The 15,589-nt window shown below is 37.9% G+C and overlaps 1 protein-coding gene and 1 pseudogene across 3 annotated transcripts in view; one reads left to right on the forward strand and one right to left on the reverse strand.

Moving 5' to 3' along the window:
• NUBPL (NUBP iron-sulfur cluster assembly factor, mitochondrial) overlaps nucleotides 1–4,284 on the reverse strand; it is a 278,977-nt gene extending 274,693 nt beyond the window's left edge. For both annotated transcript variants that reach the window (XR_013761865.1, XM_079127236.1), the window contains exons 1-2: nucleotides 4,139–4,284; nucleotides 3,419–3,566 (exon numbers count right to left, since the gene is read on the reverse strand). Coding sequence is in view for 1 of the 2 variants with exons in the window: in XM_079127236.1 (XP_078983362.1) it covers nucleotides 3,419–3,566; nucleotides 4,139–4,246 (256 nt within the window). In the remaining variant the exon portion in view is untranslated. The remainder of the gene's footprint in view (nucleotides 1–3,418; nucleotides 3,567–4,138) is intronic.
• A 1,073-nt stretch (nucleotides 4,285–5,357) lies between these two features.
• On the forward strand, nucleotides 5,358–7,500 carry LOC306655286 (heat shock protein HSP 90-alpha-like; annotated as a pseudogene). Its single transcript has one exon. The product of its transcript is annotated as a heat shock protein HSP 90-alpha-like (transcript).
• The last annotated feature ends 8,089 nt before the right edge of the window (nucleotides 7,501–15,589 follow it).

The following is a 15,589-nucleotide window of genomic DNA, read 5'->3' on the forward strand; positions in this document are numbered from 1 at the left end:
GTATAGAAATGTTTAATATATCTCCCTTATTTGCAACGAAAAAAAATGACATGGAGAGAATGTAGAAAGTAAAAAGACAAAAAAAAGAAAGCAATTTAGTAACAACATAATTTAGCAACAGATACCTGTCCCAAAATTAACATTTTAAATAGTTTATTTGTAAGCTGTTCCAATTTTTTCCAAATAATGCACTTGGCTTTTTTTAATTTTAAAACATAATTGAATTATTTTCATAGCATATTCTGTAGAAAAGGAGTCCTAAGTATCTAAACTCATAAAAATACATGTATACAAAAGGCTCGGTGACTGTGCATAGATGGAAGGGAAGAAGGTAAAAGGTGAGAGAATAAAATGTATTTCCCAAACTGCTTATGTCAGTGAATCCAAGAGACATAAAGGAGGAAAGTAGTGATCCCAAAGTCATCTTTAGTCCGGCAATGGAAGCATACTACATCTAAGAAGAGAAGTCATCAGTAACACAGTTCCAAGACTGATAAATAAATAAAGCCTCAATTGAATGTTATTCAAAATAAATATTTTCTTACAGAACAATACTATAAATTGTATCAGGGTGTTGCCCTTAAAGTAGCTACACTGGGCAAAGTGGTACATGCTATAATCCCAGTGGCACAGGAGGTTGAGGCAGGAGGATGGCAAATTTGAGGCCAATCTCAGCAACTTAGCAAGGCCCTAAGCAACCTGGCAAGACCCTATCTCAAAATAAAAAATTAAAAAGGCTGGGGAGGTAAAAGCTAGTCTCAGCAACTTAGTGAGGCCCTCAGCAACTTAGAGAGACCCTGTTTCAAAGTAAAAAATAAAAAGGACAGGAGATGTGGCTCAGTGGTTAAGTGCCCCGGGTTCAATCGTCAGTACCATAAATAAATAAATAAATAAAGTACATAGGGTATAGAACTTGATAAATATCTCTAGCATATCTTGAAAATATCTCTAGTGTACATATTCAAATGGTAAAGTATTTTAAAATAGTTTGGAGAAGGAACAAATACATCAAGGGAAAGAAATATAATATCAACAGTTACATAGAAATAATCTATTTCTAAGACTTAGGTATGCTGACAGAACTGTCATGAAAAAGTACAGACAAGCTGTTTGGAACATATGGTATAATGTTAAAGGGGAAAAGTAAGTAAGGGACATTTGCTGAAGCACCTACTATGTGGCACACGCTATTCACTTTCTCATATATTTTCCTATTTAAAAGCTGTCACATTCCATCTCAACAGATCATCTTCCAATTAAAAACAATAAACAATCTGTTTTAAACAAGTGCTAGCCTACAGATCCAAAACAATGACACTGCATACAAAGCATTTACAAGTATCATCATAAAAACACTTTATCCAGTCTTTGCAATCACAGTATGCAAAATAATTCACACTGCTGAAAACAGGTTAACGTACTCCAAATTTTCCAAAGCAACAGACAGATTCTAGAACCAAAGATTAAAAGGGGGCTGGAGTTATGGCTCACTGGTAGAGTGCTTGCCTAGCATGGGTGAAGCACTGTTCAATTCTCAGCATCACATATAAATAAATGAATAAAATAAAGATCTATCAACATCTAAAATATATATTTTTTAAAAAACTTTTAAAAAGATTAAGAGCTTCTAAATTTTAAAACAAATCATCAAATGGATTATACGTCTTTAGGGAAAAAAGCAAAAATGTGTAGGTATAGCATGAATTCATTAAGAACAAATCACTAATCATTTTTCATAATAGTTCAGTATCTAACAAACAGTAATGGATAATAATCCCACAACACTTTATAAACCTTATTTCTTTAAATCACTTGACAATCTCTTCCACAATTCCCTTCAGGTCAAAATGGAAAAACAAAGCTAATAACACTCTATAGCTGGATCTGTTGCTGGTTGGACAACTATAAAACTGTTATACCAAGAAGGTACAATATATGGATTCCAGTCATCACAGAAGACCTCTAATGAAATTCACAGAATTTTGTACCCAGTCTTTCTTATTTCAAAAGGGCTTCAAGAGAACTAAAGAATTTTAATGTAAATATAACTTTAGGTTAATAGTCTGAAGAGAGCACTAATTTTTTAAAATATCTAGTCTAGAACTAGGTCCAAAATTAACAAAATGAAATATAATGAAGAAAATCATTTTTTAAAAATCAACTGCAAGAAAAGATTGTTTGGGCAAGGCCTGAATTAGCAGCCATTCCAACTGAACTCACTAAAAATTCAATATTAGGTAATTATAAGACATGAATATTTTATGACTCCAAATTAATAAACTACAAGGGTCTAATACAAGTCAAAGTACAAACTTCCAGCCATAAGTTCTGCAGACCTAATGTACAACAGGTGATTATAGTTAATAATAACGTAACACATACATATACACAAAGATTAACTAGGTGGGGTAATGGATGTGTTAATTAGCTTGATTGTGGATATCATTTCACAATATATACACATATCAAAACATCAAATTCTATACATTGAATATACACAAAATTTGTCAATATACCTCAATAAAGCTGAAAAAAATTCAAATTACCTCTAATAAGAATTGGGAAAAGCTTCCCTTTTATATTACACTAAAATAACTACTTTTAAATAATTAAAAGGTTTATTTTGAAATTTTTTGGAATTAACTCTTTTTCTTTCTTTTTTTCTTGGCAGTGCTGGGGATCAAGCCTAGGACCACACACATGCTGAGCAAGCTACAACCACAGTCAAAATCTGGTTTTGGTGTCACTTCTTTTAGGGGTTCTGAAAGTAGGATTTTAGTGACAAATCTACAATCAATAAAAAGATTACCAAAATATCTTTGTTCATAGCATATTAATATAAAAGATATAAAGGATAGGTAACACTTTAAATAATTAAAACAATGTTAAATCTTTTCAAGCATTTTCAAATATTAGGTCAATGTTGACTTTATATATAGTGAAAATTATATTATGGTTACATGAAAAAGGTCACAAAAAATTCATTGCAAATATGTAGCTATATGTTCATTGATAAAGACAGGAAAAGAGCATACACATATTTTAGTATTAAAGTTACTAGGTGTTTTAAGGAAACAGTAACCAACTACTGAGCACTTACTGTGATGGAGTCACTGGTCTAATTGGTTAACTTGTTTAAATGCATAACCATCCTATGAAAGAGGATTTTGTCCCCTTTTCATAGTTAAGTAAAGTGAAGATCTGTTAGGTAACCTAGTCTCCTTTTCCTCAGTTATGGAATAGACAACCTGGTTCTATATTTAGTTCTGTCTAACTCCAAATCTAAGCTCCACCCAATATCACCTCCAGATGATATTGGAAACTTCACAAATATTAAATTAAACAATGATTTTAATAATGTGCATTTGCCAGCTAGAGTGAATTCTTAATCAGGATCAGAATAAATATTCTGTGATACCTGCTGTAGTAGATTTTCCAACTCCACCCTTCCCAGAAGCCACAACTATAACTTGTTTAACACCTTCTATCGGTTTCTGTTTTGGAAGTCCTCGCGACATGATTTGTGTTCTTCTTTGTTTTAGGATCTCACTGTCAGCGCCAGATAACTTCAAGAAAAAAAAAAAGAAAAGAAAACAGCGTTTTAAAATAAGCCATCGCCACTATCACACTGTAAAAGCAAAAAAAACGCGGGTTTTGCAATGAAGAGGGCTTTTTTTTCTAATACTGCTTCTCTCCACTGCTTTTGCATTTAGTGGTATTTACCTTTTGTTACAGATCACAATTGTAAAGATGCATTGTATAAACTTAAATGTTTCTGCTAGGATATGTTTTTTTAAAATGGAAATAAGTTGCCTATTCACGGAGTTAAATCCTCCTCATGTTTTCCTTCTCTTTAACCTATTTACTAAATAACCCAAAACCAAGAAAGCAGTATGCCACACACATCCTTGTTCTAACCATCTGTTTCATGCCCGCCAGGTCTCAGCCTGGTCCTACTGAGGACCTGCTTGATAAGTGGGCAAGCCCAGACAACTGAAGTCTCTCTGAGCTGCAACTGGAAGGAGCCCAAGAGAGACGGAGTTGGAGTCCCTGGCAAGAGGCAATGCCAGGGACCTGCAGCCCGGGAGCCTGGCATAGTCGTTCCACCCGCCTCCCCCAGCTCTGCAGCTCCACGGACCTGGCGCCGACACACCAATGATCGGCTTCCCCCAAGCGGGACAGGAATCCCGCCACCACCTCGGAACGACACCCCACCACAGAGCAACAGACGCTGCCATGTCCCCATGGCGCGAAACGCGGCCCTGAGCCCGGCTGGGAAACGGTCGCAGCGGGCGCGGAGCAATGACGTCACATGACAACCGCGGCTTCCTCTCCCTAGCGACCAGTCTTCAGGTTTCTTCAGCCAGGGAAACCTATTTGTCCTGGTCGGGTTTGTGGCCCGCTACAGCATTTTGCAGCATTTTATCAAATGTCTGTGAAGCGTTTTCACATGACATCTCCTTTTACCCTTACAGGAGTCCCAGAGAAAGCAGAAGACTCTTACTCGGATGCTGTTTTTATTAGTTACGAAACCGAGACTTCGTTCAAGAAGATCGGACCCGACTTAACACAAATTCGAAATGACAGAAATTGAAAATTACTTCAGGTTTTTTTACTGCATAGTACTGCCTGTGGTCACTTAAACCCAGCCACGGTTAAAGATCTTAACATTTTAAAAATTTTTTTCTGCCCGACCTATAACAGTCTACTTTGTGCTGTTCATTGCTTGTTTTGCTGACAGTTTCCCCAAAGAGAGGTCCCGTGCTTCACCTGATCCTAAAAGTTTAGCTAATCGGAAAACGGGTCCAATGAGCTCAAAAGCAACGTAAGGACTGAGGGGGTAGCTTGGCGGTAAGGCGCTTTCCTAGCGTGTGGGGGCCCTGGACTCAACCCTCAGTACCCTGGGTTGTGGGGAGAGCTTAAATAAGACAGAGCTTGAGAGAAGAGGTGGAATTTATCCTGAAAGAAGAAAGGAAGCATCCCTATGCCCAAAGTAGATAAGAAAGTGAGAGAAATCACTTTAGGATAGAAAGCTTTAGGACTGAACCAGGAAACCAGGCCCAATAAGTGGATGGTTAGGGTGTTGTACAGTTTACCCTATATAATATTTTCTAGGATAGATATTCATTTCATTCATATGCTTCTAATTTGTAGGTCAAAGACACAAGATCATCTTATTTCATTCTAATCTGATTTTTAATTTTCTTTAATACAGGCATAACAACCTCAATGAATTATTATAAGGATTCAGTGAGAGATATTGTAAGGGGACAATAGATGAGGATGGTGGGAACATGAGGTTAAGAGAATAATTCTGAGTTGCTTTAGCATCCTGATGCTGCTACACCACGGAGCACATGTGGTCACCCAGACAAGATGTGGAAGAGAACCAGACCCAGGACCAGCCCTTGGAGGAGGAGGAGGTAGAGACCTTCACCTTCCAGGTGGAGATTGCCCAGTTGATGTAGTTGATCATCAACACTTTCTACTCAAAGAGATCTTCCTGCAGGAGCTGATTTCCAACTCATCCAACACCCTGGACAAAATCAGATTTGAAAGCGTGACGGATCCCAGTTAGCTAGACTCTGGGAAGGAGCTGCACATTAATCTTATTCCACACAAACAAGACCAAACCCTCACAATCGTGGATACTGGAATTAGAATGACCAAAGCCAACTTGATCAATAACCTTGGTATTAGCACCAAATCTGGGACCAAAGTGTTCATGTAGGCCTCGAATGCTGATGCAGACATCTCCATGATTGGTCAGTTTGGTGTTGGTTTTTATTTTATTGCGTATTTGGATACCAAGAAATTGACTATGATCACCAAACACAACCACGATGAGCAATATGCCTGGGAGTCCTCTGAGGGGGCTCCTTCACCATGAGGACTAACACAGGAGAACAAATGGGTCATGGGACAAAGGTTATCCTGCATCTGAAAGGAGACCAAATTGAGTACTTAGAGGAAAGAAAAATAAAAGAGATTGTGAAGAAACATTCCCAGTTTATCAGCTATCCCATTACTCTTTGTGGAGAAGGAACGAGATAAAGAAGTCAGTGATGACAAGACTGAAGAAAAAGAAGGCAAAGAAGAGGAAAAGGAAAAAGAAGGAAAGGAGCCTAATGACAAATCTGAAACTGAAGGTGTTGGTCCTGATGAAGAAGATGAAAATAAGCATGGTGACGAGAAAAAGATTAAGAGGTACATAGATCATGAGGAACTCAACAAAACAAAGCCCATTTGGACCAGAAATCCTGATGATATCACTAACAGAATACAGAGAATTCTATAAGAGTTTTACCAAAGATTGGGAGGATCACTTGGCAATGAAGTATTTCTCTGTTGAAGGACAGTTGGAATTCAGAGCTTTTCTTTTTGTCCCAAGATGTGCTGCTTTTGACCCCTTTGAAAACAGAAAGAAAAATAATATTAAGTTGTATGTGCTCAGTTTTCATCATGGATAACTGTGAGGAGCTAACGCCGAATACCTGAACTTCTTTAGAGAAGTGGTAGACTCCGAGGATCTTCCTCTAAATATTTCCCGTGAAATGTTGCAACAGAGCAAAATTTGAAAGTCATTAGAAAGAATTTGGTCCAAAAATGCTTACAACTGTTCACTGAACTAGCAGAAGATAAAGAGAACTACAGAAATTTCTATGAGCAGTTTTCTAAAACTATAAAGTTTGGAATACATGAAGATTCACAGAATTGAAAGAAGCTTTCAGAGCTGTTACAATACTACACAACTGCTTCTGGGGATAAGATTGTTTCTCTCAAGGACTATTGTACCAGAATGAAGGAAAATCAGAAACACATCTACTATATCACAGATGAGACTAAGGACCAGGTAACTCTGCCTTTGTGGTTTGGAAGTGATCTACCTGATTGAGCCCATCGATGAGTACTGTATTCAAAAACTGAAGGAATTTGAGGGGAAGACATTAGTGTCTGTCACCAAAAAGGACTTGGAGCTTCCAGAGGATGAAGAGGAGAAGAAGAAATAGGAAGAGAAAAAGACAAAGTTTGAAAACCTCTGCAAGATCGTAAAGGACATCATGGAGAAAAAAGTTGAAAAGGTGGTGACCTTCCCATTCTGTATGGTCACAGGCATGTACAGCCAGACAACAAACATCGAGTCATGAAAGCTCAAGCTCTGAGAGACAACAATGAGCTCCATGGCATCCAAGAAACACCTGGAGATAAATCCTGACCACTCCATTACTAAGACCTTAAGGTAAAACGCAGAGGCTGACAAGAATGATAAGTCTGTTAAAGATCTGGTCATCTTGCTGTATGAAACTGCACTCTTTGTCTTCTGGCTTCAGTTTGGAAAATCCCCAAAACTATGCTAACAGGATCTACAGGATGCTCAAACTTGGTCTAGGTATTGATGAGGATGATCCTCCTGCTGATGACACCATTGTTTCTTCTCCAACAGTCACTGTCTCTCACACACTTACCCAAGGCCCCTCTCAAAAGGATACTCTCCCGTAGCTCCTAATTACTCATTTGACCCCAACCCCATGATCACGAAATTTGATTAAAGATTGATGCACAAAGAAAAACTGAACCAATCAGATTCTTTCCGCAGAGAATTTAAACAATAAAAATAAGAAATGTTGCTCAATTTAATTTGCATTTGACCTGATAAGGTCAAAATGACTATTTTCTGCTATTTGTACAGACAAGGAAAGAAGGCCACTACTAATAAGAAGAAGAAAGCAGATGATAAGAGGTCATGTGCACATAGAGGGAGGGGAAAAATCTGCCCTGGTTCCTCAACTATAGAGGCTAGAAATCCATATACTCACTTCCCCAGGTTCACATGCTAACTCTGAACATATTCTAAACTTGTATGACATAGTTATAGACAATGTGATGTGAGAGAAATGTCCTGGGGATAAGGGGCTCCTGAGAAAGCTTATGCTTTTCTGGTAGAGTAGACCCTAGTTGGTGACACCTGGATATGTGGTAATCATTTTGTGAACATGAAAAGCTCAGTCGTGATAAACACAATGACAAAACTCAATAGTTAAAGATAACAAAGTGGAAGTGTGGTAGAAAGGAATTCTTGGTGGTATCGCTAAGCTGCTATTCTAGTCCTCTTATTATTACACCTCCAGAGCTCTTCTTATTATGTGAAATAACTAATTACTTAAACCTCTGTTGGTTAGCCTTTCTGTCACTTGAGTTAAAATAATCCGTGCCTGTTACAGCTCCTAAGAAGAAAGCTCTGTTATGTTTAAGCAGACTGAACTGAGTGAGCCAAGGAATGGTTGAGAAAATTCTGATCCTCAAGAGACCTCACAGTCAAGAATGAGGGAACACTTGGCAACAATCTGCATGGTTAGGTAGGTGGCATCTCCATGGATGCCAGTATGAATAGAAGACTTTGAGGATTAAATTCACCGCACCCTGTGGACACCTGGATACTACACAAGCTTCTTGTAATTTAGCTACAATCCTAGCGGAATCTATGTTGAACAAGATAAGTCTTGCACCAACTCAGAAGAAATTTATAAAGAAGTAAATATACATCAAACAAAGAGGATGCTTTTGAAAGTCTCCCAACTATGTCTAGGGAAAATCATGTATTGTTTTCCTTATTTGTACCTGCTAGTTTGGCCTTCCCTTCTTCCTCCCAAAAAATCCTTCTTAAGTGACTGAGGACTCACAGAAAATTCAAATTCCCAGACAGAGGAGGAGCTTACTGCATTCCTTGTAGACCCATATGCCCTCAGCGTCAGCTGGGAACATGCTCTTGCCCAACTCCCTTGCCCAACTCACCAGGGACAAATAGAGTTATCAGACAATCTCTTCTGAATGTACTAAATAAAGCTCAGAAAATAGTGCTAGTTCCTTCACTTTAGGGTTACTGTCCACAACTAAACCTCTATCCTGTCCAAGTACTTAGCAAAACAAAACCTCATCCAATCTCTAGGACTTGTCTAAATGACAATACTATTAATTTACCCTATTTTGCCTGAAAGTTTGATTTATTTGCAAATCTCTCTGCTCATGACTCCAAATATGAAACTGTCTTTTATCTAATACAAATTTTCAGACTAAAATAAAGAATAACTCTGATTAAGTGAATATCTTCCAATCAGCCAGTACTTCTGTAAAAAACCTAGCCTAGGAAATTTGTGGACTTTCCCATATCAGAGCCTTTGCTGGCCTTTTCTTATATTATCTCACTTAAACTAGCCTTGTCAAAAAACTTCCACATTTGTCTTTCCTTTTTTGGGGGGTGAGGGGTAGATTGAGGCCAGGGGCACTCAATCACTAAACCACATCCCTAGCCCATTTGTTTTGTATATTTATTTTCCCAGGTTCTTATTTATTTAAATTGACAAATAAAATTATGTGTATTTATGATGTACAAGATGATGTTCTGATACGTATACATACACACATTATGGAATGACTAAATCAAGCTAATTAGCATGTTCAAAACCTCATACATCATCTTCTTCATTATCAAATTTGTTTGCACTCCTCTCACGTTCCCAATACTATACACAAAACTTTTTCTTTTCTCTCTTGCTCAGTATCTGAATTGCTGTTCTCCTTCACCTCCTCTTTTTTAATTTTTTTATTTTTCTCATACATGTCTTTAGGGTAATAATGTCTGTCTCATTCTACCATTCTTCCCATCCCCACCACCCCACCCCCTCATTCCCCTCTGCACAATCTAAAGTTCCTTCATTCTTCCCTACCCCCAGCCCACTATGGATCAGCATCCACTTATGAGACAAAACATTCAGCCTTTGGTTTTGGGGATTGGATTATTCACTTACCATGATGTTCTCCAGCTCCTCCATTTACCTGCAAATGCAAAAATTTTATTATTCTTTAACGGTAAGTAATCTTCCATTATGTCTATGTACCTGTTTAAGTCAGCTATTTAGCTACCGTGACTAAAAGATCAAACCAGCACAACTGTAAAGGAGGAAAGGTTTATTTGAGGACTCACAGTTTCAGAGCTCTTAGTCCATAGAAGGCCTGCTGCATTCCTCAGGGCTCAAAGTGATACTGAACATCATGGTGAGAGAGGTTGATGAAGGAAAGCAGCTTACATCATGGTGATCAGGAAACAGAGAGAGAAAAAAAATTCCACTCTCAGACACAAAATATAAACCCCATGGCCATGCCCCAATTCCCACCTCCTCCAACCACACCCTACCTCTTCAATTAATCCCATCAGGGATTAATTCAGTGATTGGGTTAAGAATTTTCAATCCAATTATTTCTCTTCTGAACCTCCTATCTTGTCTCATATGTGAGTTTTTGGGAACAACTCATATCCAAATCATAACAGTACCACATTTTCTTTATCCATTCATCTGTTGAAGGACATTTAGGTTGGTTCCATTGTTCAGCTATTGTGAATTAAGCTGCTATAAACATTGATGTGGCTACATCGCTGTAGTATACTTATTTTAAGTGCTTTGGGTAAAAACCAAGGAGTTGGACAGCTGGGTCAAATGGTGGTTCCATTACAAGTTTTCTGAGGAATCTCCATAATGCTTTCCAGAGTGGTTGCACCAATCTGCAGTCCCACAAACAATGTATGAGTGTACCTTTTTCCCCATATCCTCGCCAACACTTATTGCTTGTATTCTTGATAATTGCCATTCTGATTAGAGGGAGATGAAATCTTAGAGGAGTTTTGATTTGCATTTCTCTAATTGCTAGAGATGATGAACATTTTTTCATATGGTTGTTGATTGATTGTATTTATTCTTGTGTGAAGTGTCTGTTCTGTTTCTTAGCCCATTTATTGATTGGGTTATTTGGGTTTTTTTGGTGTTAAATTTTTTGAGTTCTTTATCTATCCTGGAGATTAGTGCTCTATCTGAGGTGCATGTAGTAAAGATTCTTTCCCATTCTGTAGCTCTGTCTTCATGTTATTGATTGTTTCCTTTGCTGAGAAGAAGCTTTTTAGTTTGAGTCCATCCCATTTATTGATTCTTAATTTTACTTCTTGTGCTTTAGAAGTCTTGTTAAGGAAGTCAGATCCTAAGCTGACATGATGTAGATTTGGGCCTACTTTTTCTTCCATTAGGCACAGGGTCTCTGTTCTAGTGCCTAAGTCTTCGATCCACTTTGAGCTGATTTTTGTGCAGGGTGAGAGATAGAGGTTTAATTTCATTGTGCTGCATATGGGTTTCCAGTTTTCCCAGCACCATTTGTTGAAGAGGTTATCTTTTCTCCAATGAATATTTTTGGTGCCTTGTCTAGTATGAGATAACCATATTTATGTGGTTTTTTTCTCTGTGTCTTCTATTTTGTACTGTTGGTCTACATGTCTATTTTGGTGCCAATACAATGCCATTTTTGTTACTATTGCTCTGTAGTATAGTTTAAGGTCTGGTAGTGCGATGCCTCCTGCTTCACTCTTCTTACAAAGGAATATCTTGGTTATTCTGGGTCTCTTATTTTTCCAGATTAATTTCATGATTTTTTTTCTAGTTCCATGAAGAGTGTTATTGGGATTTTAATAGAAATTGCATTGAATCTGCATAACATTTTTGGCAGAATGGCCATTTGACAATATTAATTCTGCCTATTCAAGAGCATGGGAGATCTTTCCATCTTCTAAAGTTTTCTTCAATTTCTTTCTTTAGTGTTCTGTAGTTTTCATTGTAGAGGTCTTTCTCCTCTTTGTTAGATTGATTCTATTGTTGGAACATTTTGGTTTGTTTGAGGCACTTTGTTCCCTTTTTTTTGTGTTGTTTGTGTGTCGTCTCATCTAGCACTATGAAGTTGGGGCAGTACACATTCTACCCTGTAGTCTTATAGTGTCACTGAAGGTTTCCTATACCTCACCTTTAAGGGGGAGACCTATATTAACAGCACCCAGTGCAAACAATATACCACCTGAAACCAAATGGTTCCTATTTAGGCGTTTACAGTTTTGTTGCAATGAACAGAAATGAAGTGTTCAATTATTGTCCACAATATAAACAGTAAGTTTGATAAAAGGGTTTATCATTTCAAATGATGGACAATGAGGGAACAGAAGTAGTGTAAGATGTGATGTTTGTGAGGGAGAGGAAGCAAAGATAGACATAAAAATTTATAGTAAGAGTGGTGGAGGAATTAATAGAGGTTGGTTATTAGTATGAGAGAAATGAGAAAAAGAATCTAGGGAGACAGGTGAGAGAAAAAATATGTACAGATTTTTTAAAAAAGTAAAAATATAACAGCACACAACAGACATCCCATTTTTCAATAATTGATGCATGAATAATTGATGCATGAAAAATATTTGGATTCAAAGATGTTAGAGGTATGAGTGAAAGGGCAAAAAAGAAGAAAAAAATAAGTCTCAGTAGAAAATTGAATGATTGCTTCCATTGGCTTTCAAAATTTTTCTCAGCTTCCCTTTTCCACTGATAGTTGGGGTTATCTGAAGTTTGATGTTAGCTCCAGTCCAGAGGGTGCTGGACCAGTTGGGTGGTCAAGCCGATAGCAAGATGCCCTCACATCCTCTTACAGTCTTCCCATCCATTGTAGCTGGTCCCTTCCATCCCCTTACACTTCAGGACTCCCTGACTTGGAGAGAGCCCAGTTTCCTCCAGTTTCTTCAACCTGAGCTCCCCACAAGGAGCTGCTCCCAGTCTCTGACTTTCCACAGGCTTGCCAGACAGACTGGCCCACGCAAACCCAGCTGCAATCTGACAGACCTGGGCTTCAGCTTCCCCAGACCCTGTCTGACTGCAATCCCAAAATCTCAATGCCCTTTCAACTTGCAGAGAGACCACCAGGGATGCATTCACATAAAGGAGTGACCCCACAAAGAGGCAGCCAATGGCAGCCACTACCACACTGAGCACAAAAACCTCAGGTGCAATCAGACGTGCAGGTACCCCAATATATCCTGTGTCTCCAGACCATAATGGCTGCTGCAAGGTGGCATTGGTGGCAGTGGCAAACCTGCAGGCCCTGGCTGGATCCCAAGATTGCAGTGGCCACATGTAACCAAACCTGTGGGTACACTGTGACAATAGACTTGCAGGCAACAGAGAGTGGCAGGCAATTCAGTGGCAGAGTGTGGGCAGTCTGTAGTCTAACGCTGGATGATCAGTGGGTGGACATCACGCAGTGGGTGACGGGTAGGTGAAAGATGGGTGATGGGCAGGCATCAATCAGTGAGCGATCTGCACTCAAAAGGCAGGCGATGTGCTGACAGACAGCAGGCAATTGTAGTGGATGAATGGGGGTAAACGGCATGGGACCAGTGGGCAGTGAGGACTGACGGGCAGAGAAACAGTATTTGCTCTGCCTCCCCAGCCCATTTTTTTTGAAATATTTTACTCTCAGGGTCTCACTGAGTTGCGTATTTCCTAAGTTGCCGAGGTTGGCTTTGAACTCACAATCTTCCTTTCTTATTCTCCCAAGCCACTGGCATTATATAGGTGTACACTATGGTGCCCAGCATCATTCTTAAAATTAAAAATGTATATATCAGACTGGATAGACTTCTGAGAGTATGTCTTCAAATGACTAAAAAATTCACTTCTAGAATGTAACAGATGGGTTTCTAAATGCCAGTATCCATGACTGGACAAATTATAGATGATTTGACATTTGAATTGATAAGCTTGAGCTGAACCCCTAGACAAAGGTCACAACCTTGGTTTGTAGATGAATAGCATCAAATGTAGCTTATTGAAAACTTCAGAGAAGATCTTATCCTGAAATAGAAGTCACACAATCAGAATTTGGAAGAAGCATTTGTCATCCAGGGCAAATATCTGCTACACACAGGGCCTCATATTCCCATGTTTTTGCTTTTTTATTTCATTTTCTCTGGTAGTGAGCATGTGTATTTTTTTTTTCAATCAAGCCCTTCCTACTCTTCAAATCTTCTTAGACATTAAAGGACATAAGTTTCTGTAAGAGTTTGCTAAACATGTCTTCATTGTGTATTCAGAAGAGAATTTTCCTGTTTGTACTTTAGAGGACATACCAAGGACGATGACAAAGCAGAACTCCATCAAGATACCAAATCTTCACTTCAGCTGATGTGAAGTTCTATTTTCTGCAGGGAGAAAGATAATGCAGTTCTTGTGTTTTACACTGCTGCCAGACTACAAGGATGTCCTCTATAATCATGTGACTTGGAGGACATATTAGTATACTTGGTGTTCTGGTACAAAATCTTATTGATTCATTTATTAGCCTTCTCTATATAGGATATATTAACCATATGTAAAGATATACATTATATATATATAAATATAGGAGATCCAAAATTTTTCTAACCCACTTATGTGAGAAATTCCTACAAATCACTATAATATCTTAAATTGCATTCTTTATTTCGATTTAGAAAATGGAGCAAAAATAACAATTTTAAGGGTTACAATATAAATATTCTGGGATAGAATGCAAAGTTTAAATGTTTAGGGTCCAGAGCTGGGGATGTAGCTCAGCGGTGGAGCACTTGCCTAGCATGCATGCAGTATCGAGTTAGATACCCAGCACTGAAAGAAAAAAAAAAAAAAGCATGAAGTTAATCTTTACCTTCTGCCCTCCAAACAGCTCCATCTTGCTTGAAGTGTTCCAGTTCATATGAGCCACCTATACAGGCAATATTTGGGTGCATTTCCCATAGTATCTTCTGTAGCTTAACTCAATTACATTTTGAAAATAGGATTTTCCTGACCACCCATGATACAAAGTAATGAACTTACTCTCAATCCTATTAAAGTACATCACAAACCATAACTCAACAATCCAAACACTATTGAATTCACTACTAATCTCTCCCATTTTATGCTTTTCCAATTTTTGCTAACCTTCAAAATAGATAAAAATGGTATTTTAAAGAATATATTTTGGGGGGTCCTATATTATTCTAAGCAGTTTAATAGCTGATATTTTGACCTGATTAGAAATACAAACAGCCTTTTCAGGTACCTGATGAAGTTTTGTCAAGTAATCAAAGAATTTATTATATCAATGCCACATTTAATATCTTGCAAATTTCTAATCATGTGCAAAAATTCCTATTTTATTTAGGAGAACATTGTGGCAATACACCATTGAAAATGCCATTTGTAATAGATTTCATTTACCAGCATAGCATTCATCAGCATTTGCTGATGAAATGTACATTTAAATAAGTTTTTTAAGGATTGTATTTTTCTCTAATGCTTTTCTGAAGTACAACTCTTTATCACTTTTCCAAAGTATGATCTAGGACTTTCTCATTTCATTGCTGATAACACTGAAGAGCACAATAGTAGAAAAAATAACATAACCAGTAGTTTGTGCTTATTAATTTGTGGAACTATATGACTTACTGGAAATTTCACTATTGATCAATCCAAACTCAGAAGCAACAAAAGTAAAAATGATTGTATTTGGGATCTTAGGAATTGCAACTTGGGAAACATGGATTCAGATAGTTCTAAATCAGTGTTCCAAGGAAGATAGGAAAAGTGGGAACTTAGATGGGCTATTGAAGGTTAAGGTAGAAAAGGGGTTAGTTGGGAAGGAACAGGGGCCATGAGAATGAAAACAATAAAGAATATGAAGAAGTGTCCATAAAACAAGAGTCCTATGACCT

Source organism: Sciurus vulgaris, assembly GCF_902686455.1.
Source record: "Sciurus vulgaris genome assembly, chromosome: 2".
Lineage (NCBI taxonomy): Eukaryota > Metazoa > Chordata > Mammalia > Rodentia > Sciuridae > Sciurus > Sciurus vulgaris.